The 26,063-nt window shown below is 52.8% G+C and overlaps 1 protein-coding gene across 2 annotated transcripts; it reads left to right on the top strand.

Annotated features, from left to right (window-relative positions):
* On the top strand, positions 1 to 25,863 carry LOC101825281 (myosin-6-like). Of its 2 annotated transcripts, none has more exons than XM_040740513.1 (38): positions 1 to 199; positions 655 to 872; positions 2,030 to 2,173; positions 2,391 to 2,547; positions 2,665 to 2,692; positions 2,908 to 3,019; positions 3,258 to 3,350; positions 4,024 to 4,087; positions 4,354 to 4,452; positions 4,818 to 4,921; positions 5,010 to 5,148; positions 5,562 to 5,830; positions 6,682 to 6,852; positions 8,170 to 8,479; positions 8,994 to 9,064; positions 9,535 to 9,622; positions 9,705 to 9,822; positions 9,944 to 10,067; positions 10,234 to 10,370; positions 12,983 to 13,238; positions 13,483 to 13,725; positions 13,897 to 14,073; positions 14,589 to 14,734; positions 14,935 to 15,025; positions 16,755 to 17,144; positions 17,475 to 17,601; positions 17,693 to 17,811; positions 18,107 to 18,303; positions 18,844 to 19,027; positions 19,167 to 19,332; positions 19,426 to 19,550; positions 20,309 to 20,617; positions 21,012 to 21,215; positions 23,285 to 23,410; positions 23,518 to 23,793; positions 25,083 to 25,178; positions 25,293 to 25,427; positions 25,788 to 25,863. In XM_040740513.1, exons 2-38 carry the CDS (start codon positions 672 to 674, stop codon positions 25,809 to 25,811), a joined length of 5,820 nt encoding a protein of 1,939 aa, XP_040596447.1. In that variant the 5' UTR covers positions 1 to 199; positions 655 to 671; the 3' UTR covers positions 25,812 to 25,863. The 2 variants fall into 2 exon arrangements, with proteins under 2 accessions (XP_040596447.1, XP_040596449.1); XM_040740515.1 differs by having other exon boundaries at positions 2 to 199; positions 25,791 to 25,863.
* The last annotated feature ends 200 nt before the right edge of the window (positions 25,864 to 26,063 follow it).

Genomic DNA, 26,063 nt, shown 5'->3' on the forward strand with positions numbered 1-26,063 from the left:
CGCGCTGTGTCCTTTCTTATCTGCCTAGCTCCCTATCTCGGCTTGTTCCAGCCTAGCCGGGGTCTCTGGGTCCATCTCTCTGCCTGCCTGCATCTGCGGCTCATCTCCCTGCCCGCTCTCTTTGCGGCTGCACCTCTGTGGGGCCTCCTTCCAGCTGCAGCTCAAACTCTTCAGGGTTCTCTGTGAAAGGATTAACCAGGTGAGAATGCTCCCAGTTTCCCCTGCAGACAGCAGGTCATGCATGGTTCTCCCAGAAGCCGGGCTGCCAGCCCCCCCCCCAGCAGCCCAGCACCCTCCCTTAGCAAGCTCTAGCCACTCCTACCCCACATAGACCTCTTGCAGAGAACCTCTTTCAGGTGACTTCAGAGGCAAGGAGAGCAGAACTCTTCAGGGTGGGGGAGGCAGGCACTTGCACGGAGCAGCGGAGGGGGAGCCATAGGAGCTGCTATAGAAGAGGTGGGGCAGGGGTGGGGTAGGGAGGGAGAGCCATAGGAGCTGCTATAGAAGAGGCAGGGCAGGGGTGGGGTAGGGAGGGAGAGCCATAGGAGCTGCTATAGAAGAGGCAGGGCAGGGGTGGGGTAGGAAAGATGAGGCTACCCAAAGGAGCTTGGGCCCGCACCAGGAACGACAGGCCCCTCCTATCTCCCCCATAAGAGTTTAAGAGCGGCAAGATGACGGATTCCCAGATGGCCGACTTTGGGGCAGCGGCCGAGTACCTCCGCAAGTCAGAGAAGGAGCGCCTAGAGGCCCAGACTCGGCCCTTTGACATCCGCACAGAGTGCTTTGTGCCTGATGACAAGGAGGAGTTCGTCAAGGCCAAGATTGTGTCCCGGGAGGGGGGCAAGGTCACCGCTGAAACTGAAAATGGCAAGGTATGCGGGGGGGTGTTGGGAAAGCGGCCAGGGTGGAACTACCTGTAGTGGGAAGTGAGGAGCCCGAGAAGAGGTGGGAATCCCTTGAGAGCCCCAGGACCAGAGCCTTCTCTGGGCGACCTAAGCAGGTGCACCAGAGTGTCACCCAAGGGATGTTCTCTTGCCAGAAAGAATGCCTACATGGACATTGTCTTCCTCCTCAGGGAGGTCTGTAGATGAAGGACCCAGGCACAGCATTAAAGGCAGCTTCCCTTTCTGGCAGTCGTATCCCGCCTGTCCATGCCTCAGTTTCCCCAAGAGTTGCCTTTCTCAAATTCCCTTCCCCTAAACAGCAGATTCAGACCCAGATGAGCACAAAGAGCAGAACTTGTGAGCTGAGAGCGGAGCGTCCTGAGGCCAGCGATACACCCAAAGCCTCTTTTCCCTGGGTGCTCTCTCGGTCTACCCCTGAGACTCAGTCCCTGTCACCAGCAGGGCTCAGAAATGTGCACCTCGCGGGTCTGCCGCCTGGCTGTTGCTTCCCAAGGCTGTGTGGATCCATAGCTACGACCCACAGAGGTTCCTAATCCGTCCAGCCCTGGCCACTACCAAGGCACATCACTTAACTGTCAAGTGCCACCACCCCGTCCCCTGTAAAAACACTTGAATCCCTGTTGCCAGATGCTACTGGCATCAAGGCATAGTAAACTGATGCCAGTCAAACTCCAACTGTGGCTGCTGCAGAGTACAGAGTTGGGGTCGCCCCTCTGAGGAAAAGGTCTTCCTGGAGCAACAGTGCTCATGAGAACTGTAGTCAGGAGACGGCGAGTCACGCACGGCACAGTGTACACAGATTTCAGAGCTGCTAGTCGCCAGCTTTGCCTTTCTGTATTTAAAACAGGGGGGCAGAAAAGAGACAATCGCTGGATAGGGCCTGGGGCTGGCAAGAGAAAGGAACCTTAGAATATCTTTAGAGAATGGGCAGGAAAACCACCTGGGGACTGGGTCCTGGGGAGTTAGCGACAGGAAGCTGGGATCCCTGACACCTAAGAACTAGGGGAATGATGCCAAGTCAGGTCTGTGTCCTGGGAAGAGAGAGCACAAGGCTGGCGAATGAGATCTGCCAAGAGCCCATGAGAAGGTGGTCGCCTATCCTGTCACCCATTCTCCTTCTCCAGACGGTGACTGTGAAGGAGGACCAGGTGATGCAGCAGAACCCGCCCAAGTTCGACAAGATTGAGGACATGGCCATGCTCACCTTCCTGCACGAGCCGGCTGTGCTGTACAACCTCAAGGAGCGCTATGCAGCCTGGATGATCTACGTGAGTGGCTGCTGTATGCTGCAGAGACATACACAGGCCAGGGGACTCACAAAAAGGGGGGTAGAAAGGCTCCCCGAAGCTCCGTCTCCTTTCCCCCTGCCCTCCACTAGCTTCAGAGTGAAAGGAGTCAGCTGAAGTGACCAGGGGTGCCTCTGACTGCCACTGCCAGGCCTGAGCTCCCCTTGTCAACCACACGCTGTCTTGGTCTTCTGCTCAGACCTACTCGGGCCTCTTCTGCGTCACTGTCAACCCCTACAAGTGGCTGCCGGTGTACAATGCAGAAGTGGTGGCTGCCTACCGGGGCAAGAAGAGGAGCGAGGCCCCGCCACACATCTTCTCCATCTCTGACAATGCCTATCAGTACATGCTGACAGGTGAGCCCGGTGCCCTGGCCTGTGTCCCCTCATCCTAGCCCCACCCAGCCCCACCCATGTCCCCTCATCCTAGCCCCACCCAGCCCCACCCATTGCCTCTCCTCTTGTCTCTTCCAGACCGTGAAAATCAGTCCATCCTCATCACGTGAGCAGGCACTAATCCTCCCGGGGTTCTGGGTGGGGTTGCCCCTGCCGATCCCTGGGGTGCAGGTGGGAGAGAGTGTTTCCAGGGTATAGATGCAAGGGTATGGGGAGCAAATCTCTTCTGAGAAGGCCTGGACTAGGAAAGGAAGAATGTGGAGAACTTTGTGTGAGCAATAGTGGTGTTCCCGGATTCTGATTGCCCCTCGTTGCCTCAAGCGGAGAATCCGGAGCGGGGAAGACTGTGAACACAAAACGTGTCATCCAGTACTTCGCCAGCATCGCAGCCATAGGTGACCGTAGCAAGAAGGACAATCCCAATGCAAACAAGGTGAGCATGGGTCCCAGGCTCACAGAGGCGATGGGGTGGAGGGGGGAGAGCAGGGCTTGTGAGAGTCAGAGCAGAAGATCCTCCTGGCAGGACACACGTGCTCTGAGACCTGCGTGTGGCTGATGACTCATCGTTCATCCAGCCCCCCCTACTCCTGAGGATTAGGTAGGCATCCAGCCAGTCAAAACCTTCTAGAAGTGAATGGAGGATGAACCCCAAGCCTCTGTTCCTTTTACAGGGCACCCTGGAGGACCAGATCATCCAGGCTAACCCCGCTCTGGAGGCCTTCGGCAACGCCAAGACTGTCAGGAATGACAACTCCTCCAGATTTGTAAGTGATCCTGGACCACTACCAAATGGTCCCATCCAAACTTGTCAAGAAAATGGGAGTTCTACTTTGCCAACAGTCAACATATGTGGTTGATTATATTGTACCCAGATTTTGTATGCCATTTAGCACATGTATATGCATGCGCACATGCACACACACACATACACACATACACACACACACCCTGACCCAACCTGGCTCCTTGAGTTCTGGGAACCCAGAAAAGAAATCCAAATTGTCCGCAGACTTGATTTGGATCCTATTTGAAATCTCTTATGAACATTTCCAAAACTATTTCACTTTAAACTTGAGAGTAAAACACACACTCTGGGCCCAAAGGCCTGAATTTCTACATGCTGAGTAGGTCACCAAAGTCCCTGAGCCCCAAGTCCTTCCCTTGGAAAACAGGGGTGATGACATCAACCTTACAGAACGCTGACAGGACAAAGTGGGATGAAGTCAAAGCCACACACGGGCCTGCGACACGTCCTAACCCTGGCTGCTGTTTCCCCTCAGCTCCTCGCTGGGAGTGAGCTGCCTTTTCTTAGTACAGATACTAAACTACAACACCAAATAGACCGTTTGCATCCAGGGCATTCTGGGTTGAGCTAATGTCTAAGACACGATTCCGCATTTCTGGCCTCTTCCTTCATTCTGTCTGGTCTACCCACAGGGGAAATTCATCAGGATCCACTTTGGAGCCACTGGGAAGCTGGCTTCTGCGGACATAGAGACCTGTGAGTACCTCCACGCCTCCTCTCTTCCCACAGCTCTATCCCTCCTCACTCCCTCTGTCTTCTGCCTAGGTCTCTGCCTACCACGTGGCTTCCATCTTCTTTACCGAGCCCAGTCTCTCTCTGGGTTTCTTCACTGAGATGTGGGAGCCTCTTGCTGGGATCCCTGCCCTTTTGCTGACTCAGCTCTTTCCTCCTTCCCTCCTCCCCTCCTACCCTCCTCTCCTCCTCTCCTTCTCCCCTCCTCTCCTCCTCTCTCCTTTCCTCAGACCTTCTGGAGAAGTCCCGGGTGATCTTCCAGCTAAAGGCTGAGAGGAACTACCACATCTTCTACCAGATCCTGTCCAACAAGAAGCCGGAGCTTCTGGGTAAGGCCAGCCTGAGCATTATTGCCCTCTTTCCTCTGCCCCTCTCCCCCTCCTCCCTCCTCCCTGCTGGTCTGCACCTCCCTGGATGCACTGTCAGGTGCCTTGCTCCTCATTCTGTCTCCCCCTCTCTCTGAGGTGTTTTCTCCCCCCTTAAGTCCTCCTTCTCGTCACACACTTCTCCTTGCCCCACATGTCCCGGGGGCCTCGGGGGCTTCTTCCCTGCCCCCCCCCCCCCCGTGTTCCACTTCTTTTGTGTTCCCCCACTGGCCCTCACTGACCGTCCTCTTCCCTCCTCCACTCTCCCCTCCTTCCCCCTCTCTGCCTCCTTCTCCCCCATCCCTGCGTTTCCTCCCTGCTTGGCACAGACATGCTGCTGGTTACCAACAACCCCTACGACTACGCCTTCGTGTCTCAGGGAGAGGTGTCCGTGGCCTCCATCGATGACTCCGAGGAGCTTTTGGCCACTGATGTGAGTGGGGATGTTGGAGATGTTGGGGGTTCTGCAGAGCCCCTGGACCACCGTCCACCCACCGTCCATGTGTCTTCTTCTGTCCCAGAGCGCCTTTGACGTGCTGGGTTTCACGGCAGAGGAGAAGGCCGGCGTCTACAAGCTGACAGGCGCCATCATGCACTACGGGAACATGAAGTTCAAGCAGAAGCAGCGGGAGGAGCAGGCGGAGCCAGACGGCACTGAAGGTGCGGGGAGGCGTTGAGGACACACTGGGCTGAAGGTGGGCTGAAGAGGCCTGTTGACCTCACATGCTGCAGACAGTCACTGGGGGCCGAGTCTCCCGTGCTGTGGCCCACAGTTCTTTTAACACGCCTTGGGAGTCAGGTTGGCAACGAAGTTGTTTAGAACATCAGACAGAGAGTGGAGGAAACTGGGAGCAGTGAGTCAATGTGTTCACCCAGGGCCAGGGCCTGCTGCCGGGCCTGCTGCTGAGTCAGGTCCCTGCCCTGCTCCCAGGCTGGAGGAGCTTGTGGGGCAGAGAGGGGGCGGGGATGCGGTGGGACAAGGCCTGGACAAGTGGACCCACAGCCACACGGATGAGAAGTAAGCTGGGACAAGGAAGGGAGACACTGAAAACTGCGCTGTCCTTGTCACTCAGACGCCGACAAGTCCGCCTACCTCATGGGACTGAACTCAGCCGACCTGCTCAAGGGCCTGTGCCACCCTCGAGTCAAAGTGGGCAACGAGTATGTCACCAAGGGGCAGAGTGTCCAGCAGGTGTACTACTCCATCGGGGCCCTGGGCAAGTCCGTGTACGAGAAGATGTTCAACTGGATGGTGACACGCATCAACGCAACCCTGGAGACCAAGCAGCCTCGCCAGTACTTCATAGGTGTCCTGGACATCGCCGGCTTCGAGATCTTCGATGTGAGTCTTGTCCCTCACCCACTCACTCATTCACCCACTCACACACTCACTCACACATACCCACTCACTCACACACTCACAAACACACTCACTCACTCACACACTCACAAACACACTCACACACACTCACACACTCACCTACTCACTCACTCACACATACACTCACTCACCTACTCACTCACTCACTCATACACTCACTCACACTCACACTCGCTCACTCACTCGCTCACACACTCACACACTCACCCACACACACCCACTCATTCACTCACACACTCACAAACACACTCACGCACACACTCATACACTCACTCACTCACACACACTCACTCACACACTCACACACTCGCTCACTCACTCACACACTCATACACTCACTCACTCACTCACACTCACTCACACACTCGCTCACTCACTCACACACTCGCTCACTCACTCACACACTCACACACTCACTCACTCACTCACTCACACACTCACTCACACACTCATACACTCACACACTCACACACTCACTCCCTCACTCACACACTCATACACTCACACACTCACTCCCTCACTCACACACTCATACACTCACACACTCACACACTCACTCACACACACTCACTCACTCACTCACACCTTCAGTCCCGTGTGGAGGGTCAGTTGTGGGCCAGGCACAGGATGGCAGTGGGGATTGTGTAGTGACAGAGCCAGTCCCTGTCCCCCCTTCCCTGTCATGACCTGGGAGGGGACCAGTCACGCCTGTGCTGGGCTTGGGCAGGTGTGTGGCACAGGCCTAGGCTGACCCTGGAGGCCACTCAGACCCTGGGTCCTCCTGCCTGACTGGCTGCCACACCCTCCTCCAGTTCAACAGCTTCGAGCAGCTGTGCATCAACTTCACCAATGAGAAGCTGCAACAGTTTTTCAACCACCACATGTTCGTGCTGGAGCAGGAGGAGTACAAGAAGGAGGGCATCGAGTGGGAGTTCATCGACTTTGGCATGGACCTGCAGGCCTGCATTGACCTCATTGAGAAGGTGTGTCCGGTCTACTGAGCGCCCTTCCCTGATAACCCAGACGAAGTAGTAGTTCCATCCTTTTTAACCTCACAAAACTACAATCCCCAGAATCCCAAGCTGCTCCCCAGACCCAGCTTCACCCACTGTGTAGAGGTCACAAGCACCCACAAGTGCTTCCTTCTGTCCTCGGACTTTGAGGAAAGTTTGTTTTCTTTTTTGTTTGTTGGTTTGGTTTGGTTTTTTCAAGACAGGGTTTCTCTGTGTATCCCTAGCTGTCCTGGCACTTACTCTGTAGACCAGGCTGGGCTCAGATTCACAGAGAATCTCAGCCTCTGCTGCCTGAGTGCTGGGATTAAAGGCGTGCGCCACCACCACCCGGCAAAAGTTTGTTTTCTTGTTCCACTATATGATGGGTACCTCCCAGGGACTCCAGACCTTCTGTATCACATAAGAAACATCATCCCAGACAGAAACCGGAAATGTTTGTTCTTCCTGCTTGCTGAGAAATAACCAATTACGGGCCACCTCCTCGGAAGACGATTGCCTGCAGTGTGCCCTGCCCTTTGCTCCAGGCCAGACCCCAGTGTCTGACCTGCATGCAGTCAGTCACTGTTCACTGAAAGTGGGAACTTCCCACAAGCTAAGCCAGTACTCAAAGTCCAGAGATTACAGAATCCCCTAAATTGTAGGGAGGCATATGCACCTTTCTAGAGAAGCGGTCTCCAGTTTCGTCAAATTCTCAGAAGGATTCTAGCCCCAGTAAAAGCCAAGAACTGCTTTCTCTAAAGGAGAAAGGATTTTTCAGAACCTAGACACGCCCCCCCCCAGCTAACCCTTGAATCGCTGCCCCACAGGGGTCTGGCTGTGTACATACATCTGCCCCTAGCCTGAAAAAGATTTTTTCCAGTCTTCGCAAGCCTTGAGGGGAGTTATTAGGAGTATATAGCTATTTTGCTATTGGGGGAAAATTATATGGCGTAGCTCCAAATGCAATTGTGTATAGGTTAGTTAAGAAACTCATCAGCCAGGTGGTGGTGGTGCATGCCGGCAATTTTAGCACTCAGGAGGCAGAGGCAGGTGGATCTCTGTGAGTTTGAGGCCAGCCTTGTCTACAGAGTGAGTTCCATGACAGCCAGGGCTACACAGAAAAACCCTGTCTTGAAAATAAAAGCAAGCACACAAAAGAATGTTATCTTCCTATTTTGGGCCATGAGGTTCTGCCCAGGCGCCCTCATTAGCAATGCGGGTCTGCAGTATCTTCTTGGCAGAGCGTGGGACCCTACAAAGCTGGGATTGTAATCAGTGGTTCTTTCTCTCCTTGCTCTATGCTGTCAGCCCATGGGCATCATGTCCATCCTGGAGGAGGAGTGCATGTTCCCTAAGGCCACAGACATGACCTTCAAGGCCAAGCTGTATGACAACCACCTGGGCAAGTCCAACAACTTCCAGAAGCCTCGCAACGTCAAGGGGAAGCAGGAAGCTCACTTCTCTTTGGTGCACTATGCTGGCACTGTGGACTACAACATCCTAGGCTGGCTGGAAAAGAACAAGGACCCACTCAATGAGACGGTGGTGGGTTTGTACCAGAAGTCCTCCCTCAAGCTCATGGCCACACTCTTCTCCACCTATGCTTCTGCTGATGCTGGTAAGCGGGCAACCCTACAGTGGGCTAGGGGGTTTCCAGAGGTGTGGGGTCCAGAGCAGCAGCTGAGCCCAGCAAGCCCATCTGCACTCACCTGTACCTTCCCTATCTTGGGTCATGGATATTGGCACACATGTCTGTCTCCTGAAGACTGAGAGCAGCTGGAGGTCAGCAAGGGTGGTGCACACATTTCTGTCAGAGCAATACACATGGGAAAGATCGCTGAAGGAAGGGTAGGGCAGAGAAGAAACGGATGTGGTCTGAGAAAAAAAGAGGAAATGGAAAGATCATGAAGGCAGGGTTGGAAGAGAGGGAGAATAGGGCAGAACTCTCCAGGTAAGCTAGCTTCTAGGCTCATCTTAGCCAGAACTCTCCCCAATTTTTAGAGGTGGTTACTTCTGTCCTCATGGAAAACAGTTTACCCAAAGTCACACAGCCCTTTAGGACCAGAGCCCTTCCCGGCCCAGGAGTGCCTGTGGTTTTAGGCTCTTGTTCATTGACCCTTCTCGTGTTTTAGGCGACAGCGGAAAAGGCAAAGGAGGCAAGAAGAAAGGCTCATCCTTCCAGACAGTGTCTGCTCTCCATAGGGTAAGAAGGGCCTAGAGAATCCAGAGCACCCGTAGTGGATAAGCGCAGGGTCTTTGGCTACAACACTTTATCCTGATGATCTGTGTGTGGGAAGGAAAAAAGTTAGTTACACAATCTTTTTTTCTCTTCTATTTAAACACTATATGAGACTGAACTCTAGCCAGGCCGGGCGTTGGTGGCGCACACCTTTAATCCCAGCACTCAGGAGGCAGAGGCAGGCGGATCTCTGTGAGTTCGAGGCTAGCCTGGTCTACGGAGCGAGTTCCAGGACAGCCTTCAAAACAATACAGAGAAACCCTGTCTCGAAAAACCAAACAGAGAGAGAGAGAGAGAGAGAGAGAGAGAGAGAGAGAGAGAGAGAGACTGAATTCACCCTGCTTCCTTTCTGGTGATGGAGTATCTGGAGTCCAGGGCTCAGGGGTCAAGGGAAGGTCCGTAAGGTCCCTAACTCCTGCTCTACTCACAATCAGGAAAATCTGAACAAGCTGATGACAAACCTGAGGACCACCCACCCTCACTTTGTGCGCTGTATCATCCCCAATGAGCGCAAGGCTCCAGGTGAGCCGTGGGGAAGGTTTTAGTCAGGGGAGGTTGCCTGGTATCCACTTACCCAGGATTCCCTTCTTCCCTGCTGCCCCAGGGGTGATGGACAACCCCCTGGTCATGCACCAGCTGCGATGCAATGGTGTGCTGGAGGGCATCCGCATCTGCAGGAAGGGCTTCCCCAACCGAATTCTTTATGGGGACTTCCGGCAGAGGTGGGTAAGGGGTGCCCCGGGGCTCAGGGCGCCAGGGGTGGGCTGCCTCCGTGGGAGTGGGGGTCTGTGGTGTCCCTGGAACTCTGTAGATGCAAATGACCCTGAGAATCTCCCTCCCAAGGTACCGCATCCTGAACCCAGCAGCCATCCCTGAGGGACAATTCATTGATAGCAGGAAAGGGGCTGAGAAGCTGCTGAGCTCCCTGGACATTGACCACAACCAGTACAAGTTTGGTCACACCAAGGTGAGTCTAGCGCTCCACATAACGGGTGCAGAGCAGGATGAGTGACACAGCTGAGACTTTCGAACCGCGCTGGTGATGTGTCCCTGGGAGCCCACCGAACAGTCTTCCACCCTGGTCACCCTCCTCTGAGGCTGTGCTCACGCCGGTTCTACCCACTTGCCCACAGGTGTTCTTCAAGGCGGGGCTGCTGGGGCTGCTGGAGGAGATGCGTGACGAGAGGCTGAGCCGCATCATCACCAGAATCCAGGCTCAGGCCAGAGGCCAGCTCATGCGCATTGAGTTCAAGAAGATGGTGGAGCGCAGGTACGGCAGGAGCGAAGGGAAAGGAGTCAGATGAGAGGCAGGCACGCAGAGCCCAACGGTCAGAAGATCTGGGTTCAGATCCTGGCAGCACCACTTGCTGGTGACGTGGACAAGAGGCTCTTCTTCAGTAGGTTTCATGTTGAGCAGTCGCTTTAAAGATTCCAATGGCACTCCGAAACACTGGCTAAATTCAGAAGTCTGACCTGTTGTTTATAGATGTACGAATTAGAAGGATTTTGGAAAACATTTTATTCTCTTTTTAACAGACTTAGTTTTTTTGTTTGTTTGTTTGTTTGTTTTGTTTTTTTTGTTTTTGTTTTTTTGGTTTTTCGAGACAGGGTTTCTCTGTGGCTTTGGAGGCTGTCCTGGAACTCACTTTGTAGACCAGGCTGGCCTCGAACTCACAGAGATCCACCTGCCTCTGCCTCCCAAGTGCTGGGATTAAAGGCGTGCGCCACCAACGCCCGGCCAGACTTAGTTTTTTTTTTTAAGTTAGATTCATTTATTTATTGGGGGGGAATGCCATGTCACATCTATGAAATTCAGAGGACAACCCTCAGAGTTGGGCCTCTCTTTCTATGTTTGGGTCAAGGGGATCACACGCAGGTCTTCAGGTTTGCAGATTTTTACCTGCTGAGCTACTACTCACCAGCTCTCAGTCTCTCCCTTTTAAAAACTGTGTTACGTTTATCTGCCTATCTTGTGCGTGCGTGTGTACATGGTATGTGTGCACACGTGTCTGTGCATGAGCCGTGGTGCATACAGAGGTCAGGGACAATCTGCAGGCGTCGGTTCTCGGCTTCTGAACTCAAGCTATCAGTGTCTTTGCCTGCTGTGCTATCCTGCCAGCCCTGTCCTTCCCTGAAGTTCAACTGTCGTATATTTTTAATTCTTTCAAGTTTTTGACAAGTTCATATATCTGTGAACATGTACACACACACACACACACACACACACGTGTGTATATAATGCACCGTGCTCATATTCACCCCACTGCCCTCTCCGCTACTCCTGCTGACGCCTTCTTATTCCTAACAGGTCCTCTCTTGATTTCATGTCTTTATTTTTTTTATCATCACATACTATTCCATTCCACTCCTGAATAAGTCCCACAGGGAAACCCCTTCATCATGAGACAAAAAAAAAAAACAATTTTCATAGAGATCTTAGTCTTGAGAGCAAAGAGACCTGGAAATGACCTCAATTTCCATCTACGAGAGAGTGGTTGAATAGTATTCCAGCCATTTGGTGAAATACTATAAAACAATGGAAATGGCTAAGCTACAATTACATCGTTTAATACATTTGACCTTTGAAAGCATGTCACTGAGGAAACAAATGCAAATCATACAAGCAGACATTCAGAATGACACAGTATTTATACATAAAGTTCAGAAATAATAAAAACAGAGATGCATTTTATTTATTTTATTTTTGTTTTTCTTTGTATTTGTGAGACAGGGTTTCTCTGTATAGCCCTGGCTGCCCTGGAACTCACTCTTGTAGACCAGGCTGGCCTGAAACTCACAGAACTCACTGCTTCTGCCTCTCAAATGCTGGCATTAAAGGTGTGTGCCACCACACCTTGCTCAGAAATGCATTGTTTAAAGTTACTTTTGTACACTGCTAAAATGTTTTGGAGGAAGTAAGGAAACAGGCAAGAGGGTGGTTCAGGAGGTGTTTGTTGTGTAAACATGAGTACTTAAGCTCCACCTCCAGCAGCCACAAGGAAAGCCAGGTGTGGCTGCATAAACCCATGGCCCCCAGAGACCGATGATCACTAGGACTTGCTGGGTACCAGCCTAACTGAAGTGACAAACCCGTTTCAGAGTCTCAAGAGAATAAGGCAGAGAATGTGAGAGACACCTAACGCCCTCCTCTGCACGTATGTCATCTGATGTAACTGCATCATGGCTGCGCACTCACACACACATGTCTAAATACAACACATGCACACACACACATTTAAAAAAATTGAGACAATGTCTGACTATGTGTTCAGAACTGGCTGGGAACTCACTATGTAGACCATGCTGACTTCCACAGCAATCCACCTGCTTCAGCCTCCTGAGTGCTAGGATAAAGGGTGTGTGCTATCACACTCAGAGAAAAGAATTTAAGTAGGAAAATGAAAACCGAGGTCAGCAGCAGCAATTGCTTCTGGTAGAGGCTTCTGGAGGGAGGCACACACTGCTAGTTTGACGTCTGAGTGCTCCATCTCCTGCTCCGGCGGTGGGTTCTCGAGCAGGGATTTTGTTTTTATGCTTCATGACATATATATCACAGGACTCTGGTATGTAAAAGGCTGCATAAGCTGTAACTTCTTTGAAGGTCTCCAGAGAATGAAACATTGAACACAGGAGTCACTCTCGGTGGCTTCTGTTAACTACCCTCCCCCAGCAGGGGAATGTGTACCACCCTTTTGTTGAGATCACTAAGTCATGAATCCCCACTCAGTGTGGAGATCCTGGGTTGGAAGGACGCATGGTGAGTGAGGTTACAACGCCTCTTGTCCTTGGTGCCTACTTAAGTGGAGGAGGCCAGTGCAACCGGTGCCATGCCTGAGGAGACTTCCTTCTGGTGTTCTTCCTGACGTCACACTTTCTTGCCAGGGACGCCCTGCTGGTTATCCAGTGGAACATCCGGGCCTTCATGGGGGTCAAGAACTGGCCTTGGATGAAGCTCTACTTCAAGATCAAGCCCCTGCTGAAGAGCGCGGAGACAGAGAAGGAGATGGCCAACATGAAGGAGGAGTTTGGGCGAGTCAAGGAATCACTGGAGAAGTCTGAGGCTCGTCGCAAGGAGCTGGAGGAGAAGATGGTGTCCCTGCTGCAGGAGAAGAATGACCTGCAGCTTCAAGTGCAGGCGGTGAGGCCCCAGAGCCATCGTCAGCTCCCCCACCCCGCGCTTCCCCCAACCCCACAGCTCTCTGTACTTTAGGGTTACCAGCATGTCGTGTGAGGCCACACGACTTTCTCTTCCCTCTCTCTGCCTCCCGGATTATCGCCCCTCTCATCTCCAGAGTCCAGGAATCCAGAAGCTCCAGCCCTGAACAGGACCCGGCATCTTTCTTCTCTTTAATCATTAGCGTCTTCTCTGCCTCTTCCCCCAGGAACAAGACAACCTCAACGACGCAGAGGAGCGCTGCGACCAGCTGATCAAGAACAAGATCCAGCTGGAGGCCAAGGTGAAGGAGATGACCGAAAGGCTGGAGGACGAGGAAGAGATGAACGCCGAGCTCACCGCCAAGAAACGCAAGCTGGAAGACGAGTGTTCAGAGCTCAAGAAGGACATCGACGACCTGGAGCTGACACTAGCCAAGGTGGAGAAGGAGAAGCACGCGACGGAAAACAAGGTGAGGCCGGCTTCCCCTGGCTCACCCAGGTCTCCAAAGATTTTCAGACCAGAGTAGGGGCCTAGTTGGTAGCATCTTTATATGTGTCTCTGGGATGACATTCTTTGACCTGAAAAGTAATGTGATGGTTTTTTTTAATTAATTTATTTTTAATCATTTTTTGGGGGGCAGGTGAAAAACCTGACAGAGGAGATGGCTGGGCTGGACGAGATCATCGCCAAGCTGACCAAGGAGAAGAAAGCTCTGCAAGAGGCCCACCAGCAGGCTCTGGATGACCTTCAGGCTGAGGAAGACAAGGTCAACACTCTGACCAAGTCCAAGGTCAAGCTGGAGCAGCAGGTGGATGACGTAAGTATCCATGTTCCATCTCTCTCAGATCAAGACTCTACAGTCAGTGCCCACGGGTGAGTTCTTCTCTCTGCATCTGATGTCTATGACCCAGGAGCTTTTCTGTTCTCTTCGGTTCCTCATCAGGCATCTCTGAGTCCTTTGTGTTTCCAAGATTTCTGTGCAGGCTTGAGTACCAACCCCGCTGTACTCAAGTTTAAGACATAGACTGTGGATTGAGTACCAACCCCGCTGTACTCAAGTTTAAGACATAGATTGTGGATTGAGTACCAACCCCGCTGTACTCAAGTTTAAGACATAGACTGTGGATTGAGTACCAACCCCGCTGTACTCAAGTTTAAGACATAGACTGTGGATTGAGTACCAACCCCGCTGTACTCAAGTTTAAGACATAGACTGTGGATTGAGTACCAACCCCGCTGTACTCAAGTTTAAGACATAGACTGTGGATTGAGTACCAACCCCAGTTGTGGATGTCATCCTTCCCAGCATTTATTCATTTGATTCCCCGCCAGCTGGAGGGCTCCCTGGAGCAGGAGAAGAAGGTGCGCATGGACCTGGAGCGAGCCAAGCGCAAGCTGGAGGGTGACCTGAAGCTGACGCAGGAGAGCATCATGGACCTGGAGAACGACAAGCTTCAGCTAGAAGAAAAACTCAAGAAGTATGACCCGGGGGTGGGCAGGAGAGACAAGGGTATCTGGCCTGGTAACCAGGGCACAGAGTGCTGTGCTCCCACCGGCTTGGCTGCCCCAAGTGAGAGCAGTCAGGCTTCTCCCCCTTCACGGCCAGGGCAGGGGCTAGTTCTGGCATAGGGCAATAAAAGAAAACAGGGTCATCAGGCGCATGTCCCTTCTACCCCAGGAAAGAATTCGACATCAGTCAGCAGAACAGTAAAATTGAGGATGAACAGGCCCTGGCTCTTCAGCTGCAGAAGAAACTGAAGGAAAACCAGGTGACCTTCCCAGCGTGGCCAACGGGGTCAGAGCCTGAAGGCTGTGGGGGATGTGAAAGGTTCTAACAACGTCTGGGACTCCGGGCAGTCCAAGACCCAAGCATTCCTCAATACAGGAACACTGGCCTCCCACTATTGAGCAAGAATGTGTCATCTTCTTGGCAAAGCTGTTTTAGGGGAGAATCATACCTAGAAATAGGGCATCTTTTTCCCAAAATGCACATTGCCTGGTGGCCTTTCTGTTCTGGAACAACTGAGAGGGTTCAGTTCTCCTCTGATCTCTGCTCTCCCTCTGCACAGAGTGAGGCAAACCCTCACAAAGCCCCTTCCCATAGGTTGCTCTGTTCACAGTCCTTGGGTACTAACCCCAACCTCTAACACAGGCTGAGAGCCCATAGGCATCCTGGAGTAAGTGACCTACTCTCCCTTATACTCAATATTCTTCTCACTGTACAGCTGGCAGTAGGGCTGTAAACGAAGGCTTACATTCATGGGTGGTTTGTCCTCCCATCTTCTTGGGTACCCCTTTCTGGTTTTAGCCAGAGTAATGAGCTATCCCCTGGGTCTTCTGCCACAAGTCTGGATGAGTTCTTTGGCCTCTTGAAGACAATAATGCTGTTATCACCAGGTCTTGGCACTGGGATACAGCATCTCCCTCTTCAGTGTAGGCCCTTTGCTTCAAGTCCAACCTTCTCCATCTTCAGAGTAGAGGTGTAGAATCCCTCTCTCCTATCCCAGGGTCCACTCTGTGTTTCATTAAAATTATCCATTACACCAAAATATGGAATCCTACAGATCTTCCCTACAAAGACAAAAGACCAAAATGGTAGGTGGGGTATTCTCCAAATCTAGTCAAGACCAAGACAAAGGCTACAACAATGATTTGGGGGTATGGAGAAGAGTCCACCTTGCAGGCACACACCTCACTTGGGAAGGAACTAATGGGAACAGAGCTCAGGCCTGAGCATATCTAAGGAATCCATGAAGAGCGAGGAATGCATCTGCTTAGACTTCATGGTTAACTCAGATAATCCCAACACTATTTGATTGTTCTCCAGGCGGCTTGCTGCAAATGTTTGTGAAAACACGAGCACTTATTTCCCTGCCATATGGTTAGCGGAGCAGAGTCAGTTAAAGCTGGGTTCTTTGAGGTTCATAAAACCTCATGAGGTCTCAGGATCCCCCTCCAAATGTGATCCTCAGTGCTTAGGTCAAGCTGAGTCTAGGATGTTTTTAGGAAATTCTTTTTTTTGTTGTTGTTGTTGTTGTTTTGTTTTTGTTTTTTTTTTTTTTGAGACAGGGTTTCTCTGTATTGCTCTGTATTGCTGTATTTCTCTGTATTTGCTCTGTATTGTCCTGGAAATCACTCTGTAGAGCAGGCTGGCCTCGAACTCACAGAGACCCGCCTGCCTCTGCCTCCAGAGCGCTGGGATTAAAGGTGTGCACCACCAATGCTCGACTAGGAAATCTTAAAATTTTGGCATCAGCCAAATTCCTAATGATGGTTAGTTCATTCTAAGGTGTTTAGCAGCACGCTTATTTCTGCCTGCTGTTGTCATGGATCCTCCAAGTCCACACAACTAAAAATGTCTCCAGGCATTGCCAGCTGTTCCCAATGGTTGAAAACCGGTTATAGAGACCTAGCACCTGGGAGTCCTTTAGAGCCCTGGGATGGGGCACTCAATGGAGGGTCCAGGAAGCAGCCCTGAACCTCTGTGTCCCTGGCTAGGCACGCATCGAGGAGCTGGAGGAGGAGCTCGAGGCCGAGCGCACAGCCAGGGCCAAGGTGGAGAAGCTGCGCTCAGACCTGACCCGTGAGCTGGAGGAGATCAGCGAGCGGCTGGAGGAGGCCGGCGGGGCCACATCGGTGCAGATAGAGATGAACAAGAAGCGCGAGGCCGAGTTCCAGAAGATGCGGCGGGACCTGGAGGAGGCCACGCTGCAGCACGAGGCCACAGCCGCAGCCCTGCGCAAGAAGCACGCCGACAGTGTGGCCGAGCTGGGGGAGCAGATAGACAACCTGCAGCGTGTGAAGCAGAAGCTGGAGAAGGAGAAGAGCGAGTTCAAGCTGGAGCTGGATGACGTCACCTCCAACATGGAGCAGATCATCAAGGCCAAGGTGGGCCCGCGTGGCTGCCTCCTGCCTCTCCCTCGAGGCTGTGACTCCCTGTCCTCTCTGTCCTCTCTTGTCACTCTGGTTCCCATTGACCTTCACCTCCTGTCTGCCCTGCTTCTCCATAGCCTTCACCTACAATTCCTACTAATCTTTCCTTAATTCGCGTCCCCTCTTCAGATGGAGTCCCTTCTGCCCTGCCTGTGTCACCCTCCTGCGTGTCCTCTGTGCTCTCTCCACCTCTTTTCTTTCCTTTGGTCTGGGTCTCCACCCCTCCTCCCAGCCAGTCCTGGCCCTCTCCACACTCACCTTTCCTGTGCTCTTTACTGCCTGAAGGCAAACCTGGAGAAAGTGTCTCGGACACTGGAGGACCAGGCCAACGAATACCGAGTAAAGCTGGAAGAGTCCCAGCGCTCCCTCAATGACTTCACCACACAGCGAGCCAAGCTGCAGACGGAAAATGGTGGGTGCCCCTGCCCATCCCCTAGCCTGCCCTTAGTAGGGCTTTGGATTCCCCATTCCACGGCCCAAGGACCCCCTCATTCCACTTCCAGGAGAGTTGGCTCGGCAACTGGAAGAAAAGGAGGCGCTGATTTCCCAGCTGACTCGAGGGAAGCTCTCCTACACCCAGCAGATGGAGGACCTCAAGAGGCAGCTGGAGGAGGAAGGCAAGGTGAGCACTGGTGATGACAGTGGCATCCCTGGACATGATATTAACATGACATTGCAGATATGCAGCTGGAAGCCAGAGTAGTCCACTAACCTATCTCCCTACTAAATGACCTTCGAAGTCATTCAACGACTATTTGTGTGAGAGAGAGGTAGGCGAATGAAAACCACTCAAAGATGCTGAGAATCCCCTTCATCTGTCAAGTCTGGGCCTTGACTGACGTAAACAGACATAAGAACCTAGAGAATGGGGTGGGGCTGAGTTTGTTCCTGTCTCCTTGATGCCCACCTCTTCCCAGGCCAAGAATGCCCTGGCCCACGCCCTGCAGTCAGCCCGGCACGACTGTGATCTGCTGCGGGAACAGTATGAGGAGGAAATGGAGGCCAAGGCCGAGCTGCAGCGTGTCCTGTCCAAGGCCAACTCCGAGGTGGCCCAGTGGAGGACCAAGTATGAGACGGACGCCATACAGAGGACCGAGGAGCTGGAGGAGGCCAAGTGAGTCCTCTATGACGACCATGTGGGTCCACAAAGAAAGGAGCAGAGCCAGAGCACCCGATCAGAAGACAGGCAGAGTAGACACAGCCATGGAGTGGGAGAACAGAGAATGGGGGGTCCCGGTGAGCAGTGGAGGCCCTTGGTAAAAAGTCTAACTCTTGCAACCTGGAACGTCCGTCTGACCGGCCCTGACTTATGTCCTTTGACGGGTGAGCTTTTGGCCCGGGTTATACCTGACACTCACGTATAAGACGAGCAAAAAGCTTGTTGGTCAGAGGAGCTATCGTCATTCAGCCTGGGGGATTCAGTCTGGGGGGTGGTCACTGCCACCCAGACTGCTGTGTGTATGGGGAAGCCTGAGCAGCCTATGCCAGAAGACTCTGTTCTAGGTACCAGCAGCCTCACCTCCTCTAGGCTGGGGTTCCAACGTCTCAGGGAGCTGTGGGGAGAAGCTGGGTCTTTCTCATCAACACTAGGAAGAGGGGGATCATCTCAAGGCCTTGTTGCTCCAAGTACAGTCACACCCATTCCCCCGGACAGGAAGAAGCTGGCCCAGAGGCTCCAGGACGCAGAGGAGGCTGTGGAGGCTGTCAACGCCAAGTGCTCCTCACTGGAGAAGACCAAACACAGGCTGCAGAATGAGATTGAGGACCTCATGGTGGACGTGGAGCGCTCCAATGCTGCCGCTGCAGCCCTGGACAAGAAGCAGAGGAACTTCGACAAGGTAGGCCCACGGCGGAGCCGTGGACAGCGTGCACGGTGATGGCGGGGCTCAGTGCCAGCTCACGCCAGAGCCTTCTCCTTGGAGGCGGGGGAGGGAGGGCCGGGGCAGCTCTGGACAGTGTGCCCCTGCCTTCCTACAGATCCTGGCAGAGTGGAAGCAGAAGTATGAGGAGTCCCAGTCAGAGCTGGAGTCTTCCCAGAAGGAGGCACGCTCCCTGAGCACAGAGCTCTTCAAGCTCAAGAATGCCTATGAGGAGTCATTGGAGCACCTGGAGACCTTCAAGCGGGAGAACAAGAACCTTCAGGGTGTGTGGGGGCCAGGCGGGGAAGGGGGTGGGGAGGACCAATTGGGACCAGCACTGGAACACTGACTGATCTTTCTGGTCCTCTGGTCCCCAGAGGAGATCTCAGACCTGACTGAACAGCTGGGAGAAGGGGGAAAGAATGTGCACGAGCTGGAAAAGGTCCGCAAGCAGCTGGAGGTGGAGAAAATGGAGCTGCAGTCCGCCCTGGAGGAGGCTGAGGTGAAGGGCCAGGCTCTCCAGTCTGCCCTACTGTGTCCTACCTTACAGGAGTCACCCCGACCCAAAGACAAAAGTCTACTGGCTCCCATTCTTAGTGGATCATATACCCAGTAATCATGACTGCCTCCAAAGCTAAGGTCTTCTTCACATTGGACAATGCCACGGTCTGATTTTAGGACAGAAGATTCCAGTTGGAATCTGTCCATCATAAAGGCAGCTCAAACAGCTGGGGAGGGACACAGGCTCCAGGGTCAAACGACCTAGGTTTGAAGCCTTGCATGAGACCATCTGTGTGCCTTGCTGTCCTCATCTGTAAGGTGGGACTAATGCATACACCTCATAAGATGGTTTTTGTGTATGATTTATGAAGATGAGGTGAGATAACACAGTCAAGAACTTGTTATGTGCTGGCCATTGTTACTTAGAAATCTGGGACAGTCCCATATTGGAGCTATAGAAACTTCAACCTTTTCTATGATTTTTTTTGGAGGGTGGGTAGGTCAGAAACTCCTGCTATGTTAATTCCAAAGGTCTAGTGACTGAGAAGCCAAAGTCTTCCCTTTTCAGAGGAAGGTCTAGGCATCAGGATGCCCTAGGGGCCCAGTACTTCCTCTCCCACAGTAGTCTGGGTTCTGGGGTTATCACCACAGCTCCTTTCTTAGCCACAGTCCTGGTTAAAGTCTGTCATTGTCTCATCCTTAACACCCAACCCAATTCAGCCCTGAATTACCCGCCTCCAACTCCTCTGCCCCTCCCAGGCCTCCCTGGAGCACGAGGAGGGCAAGATCCTCCGCGCCCAGCTGGAGTTCAACCAGATCAAGGCAGAGATCGAGAGGAAGCTGGCAGAGAAGGATGAGGAGATGGAGCAGGCCAAGCGCAACCACCTGCGGGTGGTGGACTCCCTGCAGACCTCCCTGGACGCAGAGACGCGCAGCCGCAACGAGGCCCTGCGGGTGAAGAAGAAGATGGAGGGTGACCTCAATGAGATGGAGATCCAGCTCAGCCAGGCCAACAGAATAGCCTCAGAGGCCCAGAAGCACCTGAAGAACGCCCAAGCCCACTTGAAGGTAACAGGAGCCGGGCTCTCAGGAGGTGGTGAGTCGGAGTGAGTCAGAAAGATGGATGGTAAAGGTCTACAGCCAAATCATTCTGATCCAGTCCTGAAAGCTGAGCAGAGCTGGGCCCAGTTAACACTTGAACGGGAGATAGTGAAGGACAGGGAATAACTAGGCTAACAAATATGAGAAAGTAGGAGCCGCCTGCCTCCTGGATGTGTAGGTGTGAGGAGCAGTGCTCTCTGGACCAGTCTAGCCTAGGACTGGAGAGCTCATAAGAGACAGGCACTTATCTTCCCATTGGCAAGAGGCTGTTGGCTGGAGTGGGGTGGGGTGTGCCAGACCCAAAATGAGAGGCTCTGATGGCGTGAGGTGTGGGCTCTTTCCCATCACACTTTCCCCACAGGACACCCAGCTCCAGCTGGATGATGCGCTCCACGCCAATGACGACCTGAAGGAGAACATCGCCATCGTGGAGCGGCGCAACACCCTGCTGCAGGCGGAGCTGGAGGAGCTGCGGGCTGTGGTGGAGCAGACAGAGCGGTCTCGGAAGCTGGCGGAGCAGGAGCTGATCGAGACCAGCGAGCGGGTGCAGCTGCTGCACTCTCAGGTGAGGGGGTGGCCTGTGCATTCCCCAGCTCAGCGGGTGACAGAGTTAGGGACCCTGCACAGAGACCCACCGAGTGTCGGCGCCCAGGATAATTTTAGAGCAGGATCGCAAAGTATCTCACTTCTGGGGTCAACGCTCATCTGTTGGTAGCAGCTGGGAGAACTATTATCTTGAGAAAGAGGAATAGACTCAGAAGCTAAGTATGTCATGGCTGAGGGGTGGTGCCTTTGAGTCACAAATCTGGGACCGAGGACTGCATTTTTAGTCATCTGATACCCTTGATCTAGAAGACAGCCACCAGCTTGATTTGTGAAGACAGGAGTTTGGGAGCTTAGATGTGTAACTGGGGCTGGAGAGATGGCTCAGCAGTTAAGTGTGCTCCCTGCTCTTTTGCAGGCCCCGCATTTGGTCCCCAGAACCAAGTCAAGTAGCTCACAATGTCTTATAACTCCAACTCCAAAAGACCTGATGCTTTTGGCCTCTTTGGGCACCTGTACTCATATGTGCATATTCATACATGCACACACATGTACTTAGACTAAAAGAAAAAAACCATTTTTAAAAACTGTAACTCACCAGGTGGTGGTGCCGCATGCCTTTAATCCCAGCACTTGGGAGGCAGAAGCAGGCGGATCTCTGTGAGTTCCAGACCAGTCTGGTCTACAAGACCTAGTTCCAGGACAGCCTCCAAAACCACAGAGAAACCCTGTCTCGAAAAACCAAAACCTGGGGCTGGAGAGATGGCTCAGAGGTTAAGAGCACTGGCTGCTCCCCCAGAGGTCCTGAGTTCAATTCCCAGCAACCACATGGTGGCTCACAACCATCTACAATTCAATCTGGTGCCCTCTTCTGGCGTGTTGACAGAACACTGTATATGTAATAAATAAATCTTTAAAAAAAAAGAAAAACCAAAACCAAACAAACAAACAAACCAAACGCCATAATTCATGTTGCTAGGCAAACCGTGAGGAGGACACCACTTTATACACTCTCACTGTATTCGGGTCTAGTTGAAATGAGTGTGCCAAACTACTGCAGTGCCTCGTGTGACTTCGTTCAATAATTTAGTATATGCATAAATGACACCATGCACTGACTGTGCCCTCTCAGTTAGTCAAGTACAGTTTTCTCTAATTATAATCATTTCTAGTTATTCTTCCGTAAACTCTTTTTCCATCTCCCCTGAAACACTGTCCTGTTCCCACACACAAACATTACTAAAGCACTCAAGGGTGAAACTCCAGACCTGGGGCTGTTTGGAGTCTTTCTTCAGAGCTGAGTAATTTCCTGGACCATATCCATTCTCATAAGGAAAGGAAAAGGAAGGAATACCCTGGAAGCTAGGCTTGTTTCACTTTTATTTGTGCGGTATGTACATGTTCACCTGTGTGCACAGCACATGTGCATATGTGTGTGCATGTGTATAAAGGCCGGAGGTTAGCACCGGGCATCTTCTCTTGAGACAAGGGAGAGCTGAATGTGCTCACCAACTGGCTGGACTGGCTGATGAGCTTCATCTGTCTCTAACCTCCCAGCACTGGGCTTACAGATGTGTGCCCCTGCCTCGCCAGCTTCCACACGGCTTCTGCGATCTGAGCGTAGGTCCTCATGTTTGTGTGGCAGATCCTTCACTGACTGAGCCATCTCCTCAGCCCTAGGCGCGGTGGCTTCTTCTTCTTCTTCTTCTTCTTCTTCTTCTTCTTCTTCTTCTTCTTCTTCTTCTTCTTCTTCTTCCTCTTCCTCCTCCTCCTCCTCCTCCTCCTTTTTTTCAATGACCCCTTCTAATTTTCTCTGAACAAAACTATGGTTCCAAGCCAGGCGTTGGTGGCGCACGCCTTTAATCCCAACACTAGGGAGGCAGAGGCAGGCGGATCTGTGAGTTTGAGGCCAGCCTGGTCTACAGAGTGAGTTACAGGACAGCCTCCAAAGTTACACAGAGAAACCCTATCTCAAAAAAACATATATATATATATATATATATATATATATATATATATATATATAGTGTGTGTGCGTGTGTGTGTGTGTGTGTGTGTGTGTGTTTGATACTTTTCTCTATTCATATCCAGAACACCAGCCTCATCAACCAGAAGAAGAAGATGGAGGCAGACCTGACCCAGCTCCAGACCGAGGTGGAAGAGGCGGTGCAGGAGTGTAGGAATGCGGAGGAGAAGGCCAAGAAAGCCATCACAGATGTGAGTCCCCCTCCCCACCTCCCCACTCCAGGCCAGCATCCCCCCAGCCCGCGCAGGGAGCCCACCAGGACCCGAGCAGACCACGCGCCCCCCTCTCGCGTGCACAGGCCGCCATGATGGCGGAGGAGCTGAAGAAGGAGCAGGACACCAGCGCCCACCTGGAGCGCATGAAGAAGAACATGGAGCAGACCATCAAGGACCTGCAGCACCGGCTGGACGAAGCCGAGCAGATCGCGCTCAAGGGTGGCAAGAAGCAGCTGCAGAAGCTGGAGGCCCGGGTCCGCGAGCTGGAGAACGAGCTGGAGGCTGAGCAGAAGCGCAATGCCGAGTCCGTGAAGGGCATGAGGAAGAGTGAGCGGCGCATCAAGGAGCTCACCTACCAGGTTCGGCGGGGCACCAGCTCGCAGCGATGGCTTTGCTAGCCCACCTCTGGGCTCAGAGAGGGCCCTGCTGTGCTGGGCCATCGCTCATAGTGCCAGGCAGGCACCCTTCTCACCAGCACCTCTAGATGTTCTCTGCAGCTTCTCCGACACGTTCCCGAGGCTGTTCCGCTTGAGCACAGGGATTTTTGCAGTAAATGGAGACTCCTACTTCCCCAAAGCGATTTCACTCAACATTTCCCCAGGCTTTTTAGTATTTCAAAGTGCTACAATGAAAGCTTCGGAATAACCCAAAGAATCCAGTCAGACACAAGAAGACGCCATATGACACTTTAGGGACAGGAGCCAGTCCACGGGAGAGAGCAGAGGCCCTCTGTGGAACTACTGGGACAACTAAGGGAAGCCAGGGAGGGCCTTAGTGCACCACCTCAGAGTGTCTGCCCATTGACCTACTGCTTTCAGTTTCTGGAAGAGAATGCTAAGGAGATGGGTAAATTTGGCCCATTTAAGAAGGGGATACAAGAGGCTTAGTGTAAATATTGCAGACCTATGGTGGACAAAAGTGCAGTGGCATCCTTGAGCATCAAATGACATGGGGACAGGAATGGCCAAGGGTCATTGGAGTCACTGACCTTGCTTCCCAAATTCTGGCTGGGGAGAACGTGTCAGAATAGTGGGCTCTGTTAATTAGAATAATCTAGACAAGGATAACACCAGCTTTTCTTTGTGTGTGTGTGTGTGTGTGTGTGTGTGTGTGTGTGTGTGTGTGATTTTTTGAGACAGGGTTTCTCTGTGGCTTTGGAGGCTGTCCTAGAACTAGCTATTGTAGACCAGGCTGGTCTCGAAGTCACAGAGATCCGCCTGCCTCTGCCTCCTGAATGCTGGGATTAAAGGCGTGTGCCACCAACGCCCGGCCAACACCAGCTTTTCTTTTGCTTTCTTTACTATTCCTCTTCTGGTCACCTTAGAACCACTGACCGAAAGTACCCCTGTTTCTGCAAGGGGAACTCTATTCATCAGATGGAGGCCAGACAGACACTCTGCCTCCACATGACCACATGAAGAAGTTCCCTGTGGCTTTGAAAACCTCACAGCATCCCAACACTCATTAGTTTGTGGGTCCCCAGCTAAGATTCCCGTTGGCCTACAAAGAGAGACAGCACCCCCTGACAGCCACTGGCGGGGAGAAGCCGCTGAGCCCTGGGCAGGAGAGCAGAATGAGGGAGCAGGAAACGATGACCACACTTGCTCCTCTCCCCCAAAACTGGCTTTTTCCCTCCCACCGCCCCCAGACAGAGGAGGACAAGAAGAACCTGGTGAGGCTGCAGGACCTGGTAGACAAGCTACAGCTGAAGGTGAAGGCCTACAAGCGCCAGGCTGAGGAGGCGGTGAGTGACCCTGCTGGGGCTGAGGCCTGGAGGAGGGACATGGGGTGCCAGTCCCCGAGACTGAAGGGCTAAGAGGCCAGGCCCCTTCTTACCCCTCCCTTTACCGGCTCCTAGGAGGAGCAGGCCAACACCAATCTGTCCAAGTTCCGCAAGGTGCAGCATGAACTGGACGAGGCAGAGGAGAGGGCCGACATCGCCGAGTCCCAGGTCAACAAGCTGCGGGCCAAGAGCCGTGACATCGGTGCCAAGGTTGGTTCCTCCCCTGAGATTGCCAGTGATGCTCTCACCAGGATGTCCCTGAATGCGTGCTGCTCTCTGAGCAGCTGCATTGTATCCCGAATGCATTTAGACATGTGGAGAATAGGCAATACGCACAACCTGAGGGTCCCATAGACACCTAACCCTGAGAATCCACTCTCCCGCTGACAGCAGCCCTAGATCTGCATTCTGAGCTCCCAGCACCCCTATGGTGAGACGTCAAGGTCCCTGAGGTTTATCCCCACGCCTACCCCTGGGCCAATGGCATCTTCCTAAAGCCACTGAAAGCTCAAGGGACTCCTTCCCAGACCATCTTGCCCATTGCCCTCACGCCTCTTATTCCTTCCTCAGCAGAAGATGCACGATGAAGAATGATGCTGCCCGCAGGCCTTGCTGTTGCTAGCCCACAATAAACACGAATGCCTGACTCTGCCTGTTCCCTCTGTCCTTTCTACCCCCTGTCCATCTGAGGTGGGGACTTTGGTGGCCCAAGAGGAGGGTGGCCACAGTCTTTGTGTCAGAGCCGTGGGGTCAAAAGCGCCCCATATCTGTGGAGGAAGAGACCAAAAGAGAAGTGGGGTGCCCTGTCCCGGGTAGCACAGCTACAGGCCCTGCTCTGCATGGTCA

This window comes from Mesocricetus auratus, unplaced genomic scaffold, assembly GCF_017639785.1.
Source record: "Mesocricetus auratus isolate SY011 unplaced genomic scaffold, BCM_Maur_2.0 Super-Scaffold_100707, whole genome shotgun sequence".
Lineage (NCBI taxonomy): Eukaryota > Metazoa > Chordata > Mammalia > Rodentia > Cricetidae > Mesocricetus > Mesocricetus auratus.